Source organism: Megascapheus bottae, chromosome 5, assembly GCF_031878675.1.
Source record: "Megascapheus bottae isolate mThoBot1 chromosome 5, mThoBot2.hap1, whole genome shotgun sequence".
Lineage (NCBI taxonomy): Eukaryota > Metazoa > Chordata > Mammalia > Rodentia > Geomyidae > Megascapheus > Megascapheus bottae.
In genome coordinates this window covers 63,930,482-63,948,653 of record NC_143513.1, presented here as the reverse complement: position 1 = coordinate 63,948,653, position 18,172 = coordinate 63,930,482, and the positions used below count along the sequence as shown (strand labels likewise).

General features: G+C 36.6%; 1 protein-coding gene across 1 annotated transcript in view; it reads left to right on the top strand.

The window, feature by feature from the left end:
* Slc13a1 (solute carrier family 13 member 1) overlaps positions 1-18,172 on the top strand; it is a 57,317-nt gene that overhangs the window by 18,546 nt on the left and 20,599 nt on the right. The window contains exons 7-8 of the mRNA XM_090332236.1: positions 6,280-6,431; positions 15,933-16,052. Coding sequence (XP_090188362.1) covers positions 6,280-6,431; positions 15,933-16,052 — 272 coding nt within the window. The remainder of the gene's footprint in view (positions 1-6,279; positions 6,432-15,932; positions 16,053-18,172) is intronic.

The window sequence follows — 18,172 nt, the reverse complement described above, 5'->3', positions numbered from 1 at the left end:
AAGCAGCAACATTAAGGAAACAGTAGTTTCAGGTAAAGAATAAGCAGGAAATAAATTAAAATGCAAAAAGTTTTCATAATGAAAGAATACAGATTTTTTTTTTATCATTCAAAGCCCACTGGGTGTCAGCATATTGAATGAACCTGACACACGGTGTGGGTCTATCTCTAAATTGTTGAGAGTCCAGAATAACAGAGCATATTGTAAAACCCTTTGGAAGTAAAGCAAGGCGATTTCTTTAAATGACAAAAAATAAGAATGTTGAACACTTCTAATGCCAGTGCTAGAAACTTGAGGATAATGGGAAACATGCCTTCAAAGTTCTAAGTAACACTTTATTTTTAACCTCTAACCAATATCCTGTCAAGTCACAATGAAATAAGAGACTATGCTTGTATTTTACTCTTTGTAGAACCAGGAGGAAAACTGATCAGCTTTTGGACAGGCAGAAAGGTGCTGGAAGAAATATCACCTAGACAATAGAAGTGGAGGGGATTTGATGTGGTTATGCTATTCTTTCACTTGACTGTTCTGAGAGAAGATTTAAACAAGGAGGGAATACTCAGGACTAATTTAGTGGCCTATCCTTAAAAAAATAGGTGAGTTCACAGGGATAAGAAAAAGTACGATGTACACACATATGCATATACATGGCATGACTGCTCTTTTACAAGGTCTTTATACAACTCTCAAACACTGAACTGTTACAAGCAAAGTTCTGTCAATACACTATGTTAGAAGGTGGGTGACCTTGAAGCTTGGATTTGTTCAGTGAAGAAAGTTGTGGAAAACAGAGTGTGGTGGAAATGTTATTGCCACTTCTTCCATCTGAGAAATTAACACAGAAAACAAGGTATTTTTAAGTGAGTGCAAATATATGTGTCAAAATATCTATAAGATTGTAAAGTAACTGTTTACCACTGTTATGCTGTGCAGAAAATGGTGAGCAGGAATGAATGCCTTTTGCAATTATCCTTCTAAAAGTTTTAATCGTAAATAGAAAGCTTAACATTTTCATGCCTTCCACAGTGTAAGGAACTATTTCTCTAGCCCTGTGGGAAACACTGGTTTTGGTCATGTATGTTATTTTCAGCACTCAAGCTTCCCAAGATGTAATTGGCTCTTGAAGTCTACAACCACTGCCACTAGGTGGAAGTAATGAGTTACATCTGTGGCTGCAGCGGGCCTGTGGGATGACTTGTGTGATGATGTCATAGGCTGCTTCATTTCTTCAGGCCCTAGTCAAAATGTTTTCAATTACATGGGAGATCACATGGAAGGATGTCATATATGTAGAATAATTAATGAATCATGGACAGAATTAACATTGTAAAGGAAAGTATGATTATGGTAAGAAGCAGTATTAATTACGAAATCATATGTAGGTTTAAAACAAATTAAAAGGCATTCTGGGAAGATGGTAGACAGAGAAATCACTGAATAGGATTAAAGATACAGGGAGACTGATATAAGACTCATGAACACTCATGTTCCATGTAAGGCTCGTTTTATCTTTTGCAAAGTTACATCTTTAAGCCTGATCTTTAAATATCTGTCTGCTGTAACAGACTCTGAGGTTGGTAAAAATAAAATGTTTAAAACATTTAAAATATATATCGAAATATATCTTTTTCTGATTGTAAAAGATATAAATATTAACAGATAACTCTAATTCCATGATCAGGAAATGGCCATTGTTAATATTTTGTGCTATGTAATTCATGTTAACCTAGTCAACTCTAAGGACAGGGATATGTTTGTCTTTTGTTTTACAGTGATCATCTTCTTGTATACTTAATTTCCCAGATTTCTCCTTACACATGATGACACAAGCATTTCCTGTTCCCAGTGTATTCATGACAATGATGTTTGATTACCTAGTTCAGTAGCTCTGGCAGTCCCCATCTTTCTGCCTGTTTCTAGATGATTTACTCCTGCTTCTTTCCTTGATTTGAAATCACCTTTTTCTCTTCCATACTCTTAGACTAGAATACCAAAAAAACCCCTTCCTACACACACACACACACACACACACACACACACACACACACACACCCCAAAATCCTCCCTACTTCTGGAGAGTGTGTTTGTTTTCTTGTCTTGGTATCTGCAAACACATGAATCCTAAGGACAGTATGTCTTAGTGTCTGCTCTTAAGTGATTTATTCTAGCTACAGTCAGACTCTTGGTCGTAGGTTGAAACTACTGTCTGAACAAAATACTAAACATAACTTTCTATAAAATTTCATCCTTTTGGTTTTTTGTTGTTGCTCATTTCTGTGATGCTGCTTGGCTCAATTAGTGACTCATCTCAGCTTTTCTAAAAGCTATGTTTTTTTCATTCAATGCTTTTGACTACTACCCTCGGTTTTTACTCCTTGCTGGAATCAGTTCAGCCCAGCAGTTACAGACCTTGAGCAAGAATGACAATAAATTCCTTTGTACGTGGGGCTAATGTTTGCTGCTAGATAAAACTTGTGCGTATCCTATCCCTCAGTAAAAATATCCTCTCTCTTAACCTTTAAGAGTTATTACCATTTTCTGTGAAATTCAAATGTATCCTAAATTTTAATGCCTGTCTAAATGATCTACATTTGCATATATATCAATTTTAGGCAGTATTATTAAGGCTTCATACAGAAGAAAAACATGTGGTTAAAAAGTCCATAAGGAATTAATTATTTCATGTTCTGAATATTTTTATTTTAAATCTGCCAGTACATTTTAAACATTGTTTTTATGTATATGCAAATGTTTGCAGCCAAGCTTTTATATGAAATTCATTTTTTCTTTGTATTTTTGAAAGTTTTAATGTCAGTGACAGGTGATATTCACATATTTCAAAATATCCATTATTATTAATTTAATATGTAAGTCCTAGATTTTAGTCATCACATAGTATTGCTCATAAGAACTTTTTTTTTTTGCCAGTCCTGGACTTGAGCTCAGGGCTTGAGCACTGTCCTTGGACTTTCTCAAGGCTAGAGCTGTACCACTTGAGCCTCAGCACCACTTCCAGCTTTTTTCTATGCATGTGGTACTGAGGAATCGAACCTGGGTCTTTGTGCATGCTAGGCAAGCTCTCTACCACTAGGCCAAACTCCTGGCCGTTATAAGAACTTCCACCTCATTTACATATACGATGTTTGCCAGTTTTCAATAGAAATTTGTATCACACAAAAATGCGTTTCCACATAGAAAAAATACAACGATAAATGGAGACACTTGTAAATTTATTTCTTTTGAGTGTAGAGTGGATACCTTTGGGGGCTGACCTTTAAGTTAATGAACAAGTGCAAGGTAAATTACTATCCCAGAGCATCTGACCTGTCCATGCTAAAGGCCATGTCCACATCTATACAGCCTTTGAGGGAATATGGTAATGTTTTTCCTTATCAGGATTTCACATACACACATGAAAATCTATCCTAGCAGAGATTCACAATAGGACAAAATCTAGATACATAAGGCCATATAGTATGGCGCTAAATGTAAGGACCTCCAAGATATAGAAACAAAAGCCATATAATAAGTGATTGTTATCCTTAATATATTATGTTATCTCTCATCTCTTCTGCTGTCCCTTGGTTATCTCATATTGTTACAAAATTTCACCTTGTTATTTGATATATTTTATATATGCTTAATTGGTAATTTGATATAGGAGAGGGAAGGGGGGAAATCAAGATGTGCAGGGGGAGGGGGAGGGAAATGAAGACCATGACATGAGAAAGGGTATCAATATTTTTAAAGTAATGCACCTTCTATCTGGTGAATATAATGTAACCATTCTATTAAGTACAATAAAAATATATGAGAAACAAAATCTTATGACAGTATCACATATGGCACACCTATCTGATCAGAACAAGAAATGCTCTGTTCTACCTCCACAAATGACCCTTTCTTATTGTTGTTAGGAATGTAAAGTGGTGTAATGTTTATATAAAACAGTAAGTTTGTTCATAACATTAAAAACCCAGTGAGGTGAGTGGCCAGACACAGTGGCTCACACCTGTAATCCTAGCTACTCAGGAGGCTGAGATCTGAGGGTAGCAGTTCAAAGCCAGCCCAGGCACTAAAGACTGTGATACTCTTATCTCTAATTGACCACTTGAAAGCCACTCAAAAGTGGAGCTGTGGCTCCAGGTGTAGGACGATAGCCTTGAGCTGAAGAGCTCAGGGACAGCACCCAGACCCAGAGTTGAAGCCCCATAACAATAACAACAAAAAATCAGTTAGGGTGGCTCACCAGCTGTTCAGGAAGGTAAGGTTTGAAGATTTGGAGGATTTGATGGCTCAGAACAAAAATATCTAAGACACTCCCTAGTGGTATAGAATGCTTGCCTAGCATGCACAAAGACCCAGGTTCGATTCCTCAGCACCACATGCCGAGTAATTCATATGCATAAATTTGTATAATGACATATATTACATATAATACATTTTTATATTTAACATAAAGATATATGTATTTATATGAATATATATACTATACATACATGGTGTGTATATATATATGCCAGTGTATATACTCTCACTACATATACATATACATGTACAACTTAGTAACTCCACTCCTGTGTATATATCCAAAAGAAGTCAAGTCAGTACTGCAAAAAAAAAATCTGTGCCTCTATGTGTATTACAGCACTAGCCACACTATCCAAGATACTGAAAACCATTTTACTGATGTATAAGTGGATAAAGAAAAGGTAATTTAGGTTATTGTGATGACTGCCTGATGGTTCATCTTGTTCTAATTTTGACTATTCAAAACTTTCCTTTGTACTGTAGTCTTTAAAAATATCCAAACATATTTAAATGCTTATAAATACCAAAGGGCAAAACTGAGCAAGTTTTCACATATTTCTTAAGCACATTTGGATTTGTGAGTTGGGTATGTGTGTGTGTATTGGTTCTGAGTGCTTTCTTGTTAAGTTATAGTGCTCCAGTCTGGAGCCACAGCTCTACTTTCAATCTTTTGGTGGCTATTTGGAAATAAGAATCTCAAGGAATCCATCAGACTCAGCCACCAGAACCAGGCTTCTTTGGATTCATCTACTACTGTAATAAATGAGATAGATTTAAAGAACCAAAAATTGATATAGACTCACCCTGAAAAGAATTTGCAGATTAGCCTACACTGACCTTGTTGACCCCTTGAACTGTTACAGCAGTGGAAATAGAGAAAACTATAAAGAGCCAGGGCATGTTCACATAAAACTGCATGTTCATATAGTGAATGCAGTGAGGTCTCATAGAGAATGTTTCAAGAAGTCTCCCTATTTCACATATAATTACATGCTGGAAATTTGTTTTGGTGTTAATAGAGGATAAATGCTTTGGAAGGTTTAGTGCAGGAAAAAAGAAAATACTGGTCTTTGTGTTTACATATATGGAGTTGGAAACATTCTATTTCTAGAGAGGTGTTCTCTGAAGATTAGCCATTAAAGAATCAAGATAGAAAAACTTCCCAAAGAAGTCAAGGAATTTACTAACCATATACCACTAATATTAGCAGGAAAAAATAGTGGAAAACATTGGGCACCATAGTGAGAAGGGAATAGAAGAGAGATGAGCTGGATCCAGAGGCAAGAAAGATAGGTGATAAATGAAATTATTTATTCAAACTCGTTCAATGATTTCATTTTAAATATATTTATTATTATCTTTCTGTGAAATGTAAGAAAAATGTTATTAGGCTGCCCATACTGTCATAAAATTTACTTATTCCAATTCTGGATAGTGGAAACATTTAAGCTCAAGATCTAGCAGTTAGGACCATGTGAGAGCTGTCTCCTAGGGCTGCAAGTGTTTGCTATGTACTCGTTACATCCTCACAGAGAAGAGAGAAAACAAGCTCTCTAAAAGTCTGATCTTTTTTTTTGTTGGTTGTGGGCCTGGGCACTATCCCTTCAGCTCAAGGCCAGTGCTGTACCACTTGAGCTATAGCACCACCTCTGGTTTTCTGGCCATTAATTAGATATATTGTACCAGGCTTCACATCTCAGCCTCCTGACTAGCTAGGACTACAGCTGTGAGCCACCATGCCTGGATAAAGTTTGATCTTAAGTATTTTGATCTAATGAGATCAGTGCTCAACCCTCATCATCTTCTCTAACTCCTATTACCTCCCAAAGATCCGTCTTCATCCCCATCTCATTATCACATAGATGGAGCAGAGGCAGGACACAATCATTTCATCACAAATATGACTACTGCGTATATGACCACAAGTAGCACTGTGTCCTCAGAGTTCATATTCTTGTTGAACAGAATGGAGTCACAGGAACAAAATATCGGTCGAAGAAGGACCACATGATGTGCAAACTGATGTGCTTGTCTATTGCCTATTCCTCTACGATCGGTGGACTGACTACAATCACGGGTACCTCTACAAACCTCATCTTCACTGAGCATTTCAATACGTAAGTAAAAATCACTGGGCTTCCACTATAACAAACACAAGATATAGAAATGATTCCTTCCTGATTTGGAGAATCCCAAAACAGAAATGTTGGACAAGTCCACTTGCTTATTGTCTTCTTTAGAAACCTACTGAGAATCTGTTTTTTGTTTTGTTTTTTTTTTGTACTGAGAATCAAATTTTCTGATTCTACCTAGGGAATGAACATAGGTTTGCAGATATCCTTAGTCAGATAAGGAGAAGTGATTTTTAGTTAGCCATTCTAACAAGACAGGAAAATAGTGTTATGTTAGTTAGCTGAAATGAAGATATATTCTTTGCACAAAATAATATTTGTTATATTGAGAGACTGACATTTGGCCTGGAATGATAAACAGGGGTACTAATTATGAAAGGCATCATTTTGGAGTATTAAAAAAATTAAAGGATTAGGCCTTACAGGAATAGTAGCAATAGAGCCTTCTGCAGACATATGTTTGACACTTGGTATAAACTTAGAACTGTGATTCCAACCTAGTACAAAAAGTGAGGAATCTGTGCACTCCGCCACTGGAAAATTTTGGGGTAAAATTTTCATGAATTTAATTGCTTATGTTATATGCCTGAACATCATTCAAAAAAGGTACATTACTTTCCCAAGACTTAACTTTTCCAAATGTAAAATAGTTATGTTTGTAACAATATTGTGATAATTAAATATATAAATGATGTAAAATAGTTTGTACTGGTAAATGTTGTTGGAATAATTGTTTAGAAATACCTTGCTTTTCTTTGAGAGCTCAGACAGATGCTACAGCCAAGGTCTGTTTCGAGCGCTAGGAGGGGCATTTCATTGGTAAGATGCTCAGATGGTAACTAGGAACAGACAAAAACCAAAAGTAGCATTTTATACACAAAAATTCAGGCTCAGAAACAGGAAGCCACACTCCATAAAGCAAATCTCTACACCAGGAACCTTCTGGAATTTTTCTCACAATGTTATGTATAGTAAGTCCCCTCCCCTGCAAACCCAAAGACTCAAAGTATGTAAATTTCCATTTTCTAAAAAAGTTATGTAGAATTATAGATTTGTGATTGGGCAGATTGCTATTTGTACTGTTTTCATGAATACTGACTACAACAACCACCTTAGAAAGTTTAGCAGGACATTTGACTCATAATCAGAAGACATCTGAAATTCACTGTCTGAAATAACAATTCAGCATGCAGTCTAATTAGAGACACAAAGTAAACTGACCATTGCCTGAAAACTAGGCAGCTATCCTGGATTCGGCTTTCACATCTTGATTCCTTTTTAAGGTTATTTCCTAGTATCTAGATCAAGTTCTTGTTCCATCCTTGTTACTGTTAGAGAAATGCTAATTACACTGCTCTAACTGAATTACTTCATATATTTGAATCCATAGTGAGTGTTTCTGCATAGTGCATCAGTAATCTTTTGTGTATGCCCTTCCAGGGGCTTGAACTCAGGGCCTGAGCAATGTTCTTGATCTTTTTGGCTCAAGGCTAGCACTCTTACCATTTTGAGCCACCCCTTCAATTCTAGTTTTCTGGTGGTTAATAAGAGGTAAGAGTCTCAGGACTTTCCAATGCAGACTGGCTTCAAACCAAACGGCAGTCTTCAGATCTCAGCCTCTTTTTTTTTTTTTTTTTTTTTTTTTTTGCCAGTCCTGGGCTTGAGCTCAGGGCCTGAGCCCTGTCCTTGGACTTTCTCAAGGCTAGAGCTCTACCACTTGAGCCTCAGCACCACTTTCGGCTTTTTTCTATGTATGTTGTACCAAGGAATCAAACCCAGGTCTTCGTGCATGCTAGGCAAGCACTTTTACCATGAGGCCAAACTCCCAGCCTGAGATCTAAGCCTCTTAAATGGCTAAGATTACAGGCATGAGCCACTAGCTCCTGGCCTTATAAAATTCTTTTCTTTAATTGTTCTCTTGACTGTTTGGTGCATTTGTAGACTAATGGCAGATGGAGAGCATTTCAGCATTCTAAACAAAATGTTACAAATACTATTTTCTATCTAACTCCCCTAGTCATGGAAATTTAGTCAAAATCTCCCTTAAATTAGAAAATTTACTCTGAAATATACCATTGTTGTTTTTCAAAACTGCATTGCCCTTACATCTAGGAATTACATGAAAATAATGATTTAAAATAGACTGAAAAGGATTTTATTTTATTGAAAGTACTGATACAGAAATGGAAAAATATATTTTAAAAACGATGTTATTAAATAAATGATATACTTGGAAAACCTTTTCTTAAATGATGACCTTACAAACTTCAGTGTGCCAAGGTAGTAGATGACACCCCGTCCTCAGTTTCATCATTAATGTTACAGGGGCTTAGAATTGTCCAAAAGTCATATTCAATTTTCATATGTTTGGAGCTAGAGAAAAATTTCCCTTTACTTTCATATTTACTAACATATCCTCATATTTTTAAAATAAACATTACTTGACATTTCTTTAAGTAATAACAATGACTTTTTTATTACAATTTCATACTGGATCACTCCCAATTAAAAAGACTTTATTAAAATCCTAGCATCAGTAAGTTCCTGCCAACTGACAGTTAAAGAAACATGCCATCTTATAAACCTACCTGGAGAAAGAGACTGTGTAACATAAAATTTTTCTAGCTATAACTCATCTATCTCTTTATTCATTTATCTGCCTATCAGTTGATCATGGTTTTCTTTGTTGTTGGTTAATAGATCCATTAAAACCTGACAAATATATTGCCTTATGTGTACTATTTCTATATAACAATAAATGTTTTGTTTTGTTTTTATACAAACAAAATAAGGAAAACAAACCTTGAAAAATTTAGGGGAAATAAAATCAGACTTCCAATGATTCCTTTGGTCAATCAAAAAATCATTCTTTGAGGAATGACAGTATGACAATGTATAGGAATAAAACCTTCAAGGAAGAAGATTGCATAAGACTATCTAGAAAAAAATATATACCTGTAAAAACCATCAAACATATTTTTCTTCACATATGACATGCCCTAGCGATGTTCCTTATAGACATTTTAATGTATATGTATTATCAAAATGTCCTTGCTGTAGAAGAGATAAAATGGTCACTAAAAGCCTGTACTCTGCAGTTAGAACATCTGAGTTAAAAATCCCAGTATCTCTATCTACCAGCTAGGTAACTAAACAAATTGCTTAAGCTCTCTAAACCTGTTACCTTTCCAAAAATAGAAGGGAGATAATCTATGGTTTCTCTCGGAGAAGGCTGTGAGGTTCACTTAAAATTATCAGTACAGTGTGCCAGCACTCAATAAATGCTAGCTATTATACTACTGAAATTGAGGAAATTGACATATACTTCTTGTGAGTACTAAATCAAGGTCCACCAGACCCCCAAAACTACCTTCATAAAAAATGCCCTTCCCTGAAAACATAACTACAGCAATGTCTTACAAGAGCTGTAGCTAGATGCAGTATGCATGATGGTTCAAGAAAATTTTGTCTATAGTCCTCTTAAAAGAAGCAAACATCATGTTCCTGGGGAAAAAGTGAGTGCAAATAATTCATAAAATCAATGTACAAAAAGTCAGTAACAATTTTCTGGAGACAGATTGGAATAGCTGGCCTGTTTTGCAGTTTAGAGCAGCATTGTACACATTGATTGACATTCAGAGCCTAGATAGAGGAAAGCAATTAGAAGTCTATTACCAAAGTGCAGACACAGATGAAAGGCTATTGTGATGTGAAGGGAGAATTTAGATCACAGACACTGCAGAAAGGGTCATTAGTAATTAAGTGAAAGTCCTAGGGTAAGGATCCTGTAGGGCAAATATGGGGATGTTTGTGCATGTATCTGGTAAGACAATCATGGCGTAGCTTCTGAAGAAGCAGATTTGCTTGAAAAATTGTTAAGAGCTAACTCAGACTTGCTAACATGGTCTACTGAAGGTCTTTCCACAAAGGACATCTTCAGTAGGATTTTTTAAAGTGTATTGTTTGAGTCCATTGTAATGTGAGGCCCTATATCTATAAGGGAGTGTAGAAAGGGTAGTCAGGTAAGGAAGAAACTTTAAAATAATCCAGATATGGATAGGCTTTCAGGAAATATTTACAAGAAAGACGGTGAGAAAATTCATTAGGCTAGGAGTTATCAGAAGCCTATTGTGTTTGGAAAGCCAAAAGAGCAGTCCCTTTCCAAAGTAGAGGATGCATCTTGAATACAGAAGGTGGCAGAAGAGAGTCAAGTGGGAAGATGGCTGAGAAAAGACTTTCAGTTCTCATTGGTGTCCAATGAGAAGGTAGATTTATAAAAACTACTGACAGTGGACACAAGTCAGCCTGAATACGATGAAGGAACAAGTTCGAAGGAGGGATGAGAAATAACGTTTAAATGAAGTTGGACAGGGAAGAACAAAGCAGGAACAGAGTCTTGGTAAGACAGTCTGAAATACTCTGCAGCCAATCACTTCTTTTGTCATCTTAAACAATGTTTTTATTGGCTCTTCCACTAGAAAAATATCTCCTTCCTTTCCTCTGTATTCTGTTGTTCCCCTTTTTGACCCTCTGTAGGCAATCGTAACACCCTGACTATTATTCCTGATAGAACTTGATTCTCTTGTTGGTAACCTGCTTGCAAGTATCAATAGTAATAAATATTGCTATCATTAATAAATAACACCCTGTCATTAACCCATTACTTACTGTTCTGGCTCATGCAGGACCAGTGAGCAATCAACATATCTATGCATGTGGCTATTATTCAACAATTATGACTTTCATAGTACAGGAATTTTAATGCATCAACATCACCCAACAAATACAACAGCAACTAGAAAGCTTTGGAAGTACACAAATTAAAAAAGTGGCTTTGTCTCAGAAATATACATATATATATATATATAATTTTTGCTGGTCCTGGGGCTTGAACTAAGGGCCGGGGCTTTGTTCCTGAACCACTCTGTACTCAGAAATAAGTTTTAAAAGTCATTAACCAAAATTATTGTAATTAATGTGGACACTGGCTTATTATAACTCCTAATGGCTCAAATCTGTTACATCAAGTACATTTCCATGACAGCATCCATTGTTTTGAAGCCATGTGTATCTTGTATATGTCACTGGTATTAAAGTTGTTTATCTTTCTGTAACTGATCAGAAAATTAGCAGAGATTATGTTTTCTTCCTAAGTATCAACACTTATAAACATATGCCTTAGGTCAAAGTGTATCTTTGTTATGCTGAGTTTATTTCTGTATCTGTAACCATTACACCTAAAAGTTTATGAGCACTTCACCATGTATATGGAATTCTCTATTTTTCCATTAGGACCCAATCAGGGTCATCGATGTTTAATGAAAATCAGCTGTGCTTTAAACTAAAACTCCTCCGGGATTAAAAGATCCACCTCTATGGTACCAATGTTGACCTTGAAATTAGCTCCCTGAGACTCAGCTTCTTCTTAAGTGAAATACAATGCTTTGCTTACAGGATTTTGATTAAAATGCTCTAGAACTTGCAAGTGCCCCTGAGATCACTGTCCATCTCTCTTTACATCACAACCAGCATTTTCTCCCTGAAATTTTCCTACCTAGCTCGGTGGGTGTGGAAATACCATCTATGCATTGGTCATGACCAATTTTCCCTCTCTATACATGCTCATTCTTTTGAATTCTAGACTCACTTGTCTGTTCAAGGTGATCATTTGGAAAACCAAGGGACATCTCAAGTCAGCAGGCCGCCAAGAGTATTCTCAACCTGCTGCCCTCTTCTTAGCCCCCTTGTCATCTGCTAGCTCATCTACCCTCTGACTTCATCATTCCAATCAATGTCATCATGTCCCCACTTCTCACATCTAAAAGCTATTGCCTTAACTTTATTTTTCCATCTCACCTGAACTGTTTGACACATGAAAGTTTGGAAAGTTTGGGCCTGGCTGATATCTCAATATAGATGTACATTGTGTAATATCCAAATAAGTGTGCCTGCATCTCCTTAGAGATTTATTTCTTTGCAATAAAACATTTCAAAATTCTCTTTTCTAGCTTCTTTGAAATATGAAGCACATCCTCTTTATTCATTCTAGTATATTCATGCAATGAAGCATGGACTTATTTCTCCTATCCAAGTGTAGTTTAGTCCTCACTAGTCAACTCTTCCACACTGCCCTCTCTTCTTCCTGCTCTCTTGGCCTCTAAAAGTCATTGTTTTCTTCTTATGCTTTGAGTTCTAGAGTTTCAGACTTCCTGCATGCGTGAGATCAAATAGTATATTTCTTTTTGTGCCTCATTTTATTTCACTTAATTTTAGGACATTTGAGTCTATCCATAAATGACCCTGTTTCAAATGAAAAGCTTTCATCCTTTTTACGAACCAATTTTATTCCCATGTGTGTATGCATGTATGTCTGTGTGTGAGAGCATATATCACACTTTTTTTTTTGCCAGTCCTGGGCTTGAGCGCAGGGCCTGAGCACTGTCCTTGGACTTTCTCAAGGCTAGAGCTCTACCACTTGAACCTCAGCACCACTTCCGGCTTTTTTCTATATGTGGTACCGAGGAATCGAACCCGGGTCTTCATGCATGCTAGGCAAGCACTTTAACCACTAGGCCAAACTCCCGACCCCTATATCACACTTTTTAAGTTCACTCAGTAGTTGATAGACACTGAAGTTGATTCTACTACTTGCCTCTTGTAAATAAATATGAAGTAAACGTGGAAGGGCAGAGGTCTTTTCTATCTACTGATTTCATTTCCTTTGAAGGTAAGCCCAGTGAGATTATGGCATCACATGAATGGATACAGAAATTGATATGCCATCAAACAGTGGGGAAGAATTCCCTTTTCTCTATATCTTTGCCATCACTCTTCTTTTGAATTTTTCCTCTTTGTGTCTATGTGTCCTCACCTTAAATATCACCTACTCTTACTCTTACTCTTTTATAGAATGTCTCCCTTCCTCTGATGATCGATTTTATTACTCTATTCTGTTTTATTTTCTATTCCAATATTAGGGTTGTTTATTTTGTGTGCCTTACTTCAGTGTAAACATCCTAAGTGCCTGGACCAGGTCTGTCTCATTACCACACAATATTTAGAATACCTGAAATTAATTTTCCTCCCAGGATATTGTATTTAGGAGAATAACATTGAATTTATTAGTTCACTTATGATAGAAAATACCAATAGTTTCTTTAGGCAACTTTGCTGTCTCTGCATTTAGATGATATGAGTAAATAAAAAATCAAGGGAAAAAAGCCACCACACAAAAAAATCCCTCAAGCACCTTATTCAGAATATTCATTCAATGAGCTAAGGTCAAAGTCATTGGACTACAGCTCTATGTGTTCACTTTTATACTTCTTAACTTCCCCCATGAGAAAGCAACCACACAAACAAAGTTTAAGTTTTGAGGCTTTCAATTTTTCTAAATGAAGCATCCCTGCAGGTGAAAATTCTGGAAAGCTTCTCTTCAAACATATTCTATGAGAGTTTTCTCCAGTGGTAGAGAAAAGCAATGCAGCCTGATTCCAAAAGTATGAGCTACAGATGGTAAAAAAACAAAATTAGGCTTGAGGCATTGTTCTAAACCTAATCCATAAAGTATTTCTAAGTGTCTATAGCCTTGACAGACAAGTCATTCTGTAATCCACACCTAACAAATAGATGGAAAATCAGCTTAAGTCTTTTCCTTGAATTTTATTTTCCAGCTAAAGACTATAGACAATTCTCAAATATCAATTAGTTTTAATAGGGCTTTGTGAATATAAACCAATATTTTTGTTCATCTAGTTCTATGTATTTCGTAACATTGCTACTTCCTAATTACACATTTAAGTAAATTAAACCTTGGATTTCTCAGAGGTGATTAAAAATTATCCTCAAGCTGATTATGATAACTCTAGGGCTCAGGAAAAATAGTAATTGTTATAATCTAAAAGAAAACTATAGAAGCCAGGTACCAGCGGCTCACACCTATAATCCTAGCTACTTAGGAGGCTGAGATCTGAAGACTGTGGTTCAAAGCCAACCAAAATATGATAGTCCATGAAACTCTTATCTCCAGTTAACTACCAGAAAACCAGAAGAGGCACTGTCGCTCAAGAGTGATATCCTTGAGGTGAAGAGCTCAGGGGTAGCGCCCAGGCTGTTCAAGACCCACGACTGACAAAGAAAAGAAAGAAAGAAAGAAAGAAAGAAAGAAAGAAAGAAAGAAAGAAAGAAAGAAAGAAAGAAAGAGAAAATTACAAAAATCTAGAAATTACTGTGATTTTTTCAAGCCTTGGAAACTTAGAAACCATCCTAAAATAGAAAAACATTTTACATATATATTTGAAATATGAAATACTGGATTTATTTATATCATTTCATGTTATTGCTTTTCAAACAAGGAATAGGCAGCCCGTGCTCTGCCTGCCTCAGCCTCCTGAATTTTGGAATTATAAAGGTCAACCACTCAATCAACCACATGATCATGTCTAAGTAGCAAAATACAAGCCTAATCTAAGTAGAACAAAAATTCGACATCTATATGCAGTTATATTTCTTTTTTATATTTTTTGGTTTCAAAATTACAAAAACTATGTCCATGTTATTTTTCTTATGTCTGTATTGTTCAGATTCCCAACACTATGCATTGCTTTTTAAAGGGAAAACTTACTAAAGACAGCTGCTTCTCAAATTTCCTAGTGTTATTCTGTGGTTAAAAAATAGATGCCTACATGAAATTTTGTTTGGAATTGTGACCCTACTTGAAAATCATGGTGGTGTATGGTTTCCAAAGAAAGGGATACTTATACCTGACTATGTTTTTGGTTGCTACTATTTTATTGTGTAAGTTTAAAAAGTTGAAGATTGTTAGGAGAAATACAGTGAGTGTTGATGTTTTCCACAGAAGTTTTTACACTTTTTACCTGTCCCAGAGTTACTCCATGTGAATAAATCCCAGAGCACCCTTGGAAGCAAGGAAAGGTTTATCACACAATTGCTAAAATGCTTGTGTGCTCTGTCTGGAGCAGGAGAAACAGCAAAGCACAACAATGGGAGACAATCTAGGCTGGATCTGACTTTCCCTGTAAATGTCAAGGATGCCAACTTCCAATGGAACATTGTGCTTTAATTCTTACCTGTTTGGAAGTCTGCTTATTTGTTTTCCCTCACCTGCATTCTTGTTACTATGAACAGTAACACAGCACATCCCTCCATGCACATCCACTTCTTGCGCATTTAAGGAATATCAGGTACCATGCTTAGGTTTTCTTTGTCCCACAAGTACTTCCTTAGAGGCTCAATGAAAAGAAGAAAAAAGCAAAACAGGCCTGTTCTGGCTTTTGTGGGATGGAGCAAACAAAAAAAAATCAGTTACAGAATGGAGACAGGAGACAGGGAGTGAACTAGCTGGTATGGGTTCTGGTGAACATCTTTCTGATTTCCTTCTTGGGTAATATCAGAGGGGAGATGGACTTCCATCAGGAAGAATTCCACTTTCCCTCCTCCTTGATCTCTCCTCTCCATCCCACACAGACGTTACCCTGAATGTCAGTGCCTCAACTTTGGATCATGGTTTATGTTTTCTTTCCCGGTTGCTGTCATACTTCTGCTCCTATCCTGGATCTGGCTACAGTGGCTTTTCCTAGGATTCAAGTAAGTAAAGACTTCATGTTTATAACACAAAAATTCCCAGCTCCTCCTCCCGTATCTTCACTCAATCTGCATTCCTACTGTTTTCTTAACTTGTATAAAAAGTACACACGTTAATGAGTAGTATGTATGTATGTATGTATGTATGTATGTATGTATGTATGTATTTTGCCAGTCCTGGGCTTGACCTCAGGGCCTGAGCACTGTCCTTGGACTTTCTCAAAGCTAGTGCTCTACCACTTGAGCCGTAGCACATCTATGTATGTGGTACCAAGGAATTGAACCCAGGTTTTCATGCATGCTAGGCAAGCACTCTACCACTAGGTCAAACTCCTGGCCCCGTGAATGTATATTATAAAGGCAAGCTGGAATCCAGTTGAAACAAGATTGACTATGGAAGAGAATATAGAGAAACATATAGTATTTACTGAATCTTAAACCAATGTGATAGAAACAGATTCAAGAGGGTATAAAGAACTCACTACGATAATGTCTCTTTCTGATAATGTCTCTGTCGAACTTGTTAATGTAGAAGCTTTAGAAGCCTTCTTCCTCCACATGATTTCATACAGACATTCATGGATTATCAACATTTTTAACTGTAACATGCCTGGCTTCCTACTTTCTGCTAGTACCAAAATTGGTACCATGTTCAAAATCTGAAGTAAAATAAAGATCTGAGAATATTCTCTGTGAAAGGATATTGAATTAAATACTTCACACACATGTATGAAAACCTTCTTTTGAAGGTGAAATCTTTTGAAATTGTTTTAAGAAGGGGCAGAGGAATGAGGGAGACTGATAGCATGTGTTTAGTAGGGCACACTGCATGCATGGTTTACTATTACATGCTATGAAAAATTGCATTAAAAACAAAAAGATGGGGAAGGAGATTCTGTAGGATAGGGACAATATTGCAGCTTCTCTCAGGCCAGAAAAGTGATCTTTGCAAGTTTTAATGTATTTCCAACTTCACATCTTCTGCCTGTAAAACAGTAAGTAAAAGTACTGCCAACTCAAATGGGTCCAAGTTGAACAAACAGGAGTCAAAATAAGAGGCTGATCACCTGGGATCTAATAATGTCACTGAAATGTCACCTGATGCACTTGAAAATAATTTGAACATATTACTTTATCTAGGTTTCAAACTGGTGGCTCATAAGCACCAACAAGTATGGAAGTTAACAGCTAGCACTAAATATCATGAAGGGCCACCATAAAACCTAAAACACAGCCAGTGACTGTCAACTTATTTAATAATCTTCCAAAAGGAAAGTCAAAACAGCTTTATAGCAAGCCTTGGGGATTTTCTTTCCTCCCTGAAAAAGAAATCAACCTAAATTCCTTTTTTTTTACAGCACTTTAATAAAATAATACCAAGGATCTAGGAATAAAGCAAGCATGTTGTTCACCAAACCAGCTAGGTTAAAATCAGCTGCTTGTTCTTCTTTTGAAAAGCAAAGCACTATAGCAGTGTGTGCATCCCCTGGCTAGGAACTCATTTCCAAGCCTAATAACATAAGGACAGATACTCTGTTCTCCATTCTTCCTCCTGATCTGTCTCTAGAACTACTCAATTGTGTTATTAGTGGTAAGATGGCCCCGATGATTTAGAAATAAAAAATAAAACATTCTATCCAGATTGCACGAGCAGCATGAGACAGTTCTCCTGCTGGAGCAAATGTGCGGAATGTCACTCACTTCAGCAGGTGGCCATCAGCAGGGTGAGGTCAGCTGCATACCAAATGCCCCTCCTAGGAAATCCAAACCTGTGGGGGCTTCTTCCATTGAACAAATAGCATGGCAGGATACAGAGGAGCAAATTCCAGAATTCCAGGTCAACACAGAAAGTATCTAGTCCCTGCCCCACAGTTGTTTTTATTCTCTGTTGCTACATATATCAGCTTTATATAGATAACTAAATATAAATACACACATACACACAATCATGGCTATTATTTTAAAATAGCCTGCCCCTTAGAAAAGAGACATTAAGATAATAGAGGAGCACATGTGTTCTCTTTAGCGGTAAAAATATACAGCCCCTGTGAAATGTAGACTTTAGGCCAAGCACATGAAGCATGATCAGTGACATGGCTAGCCACACACACTCCCTTCCCCCT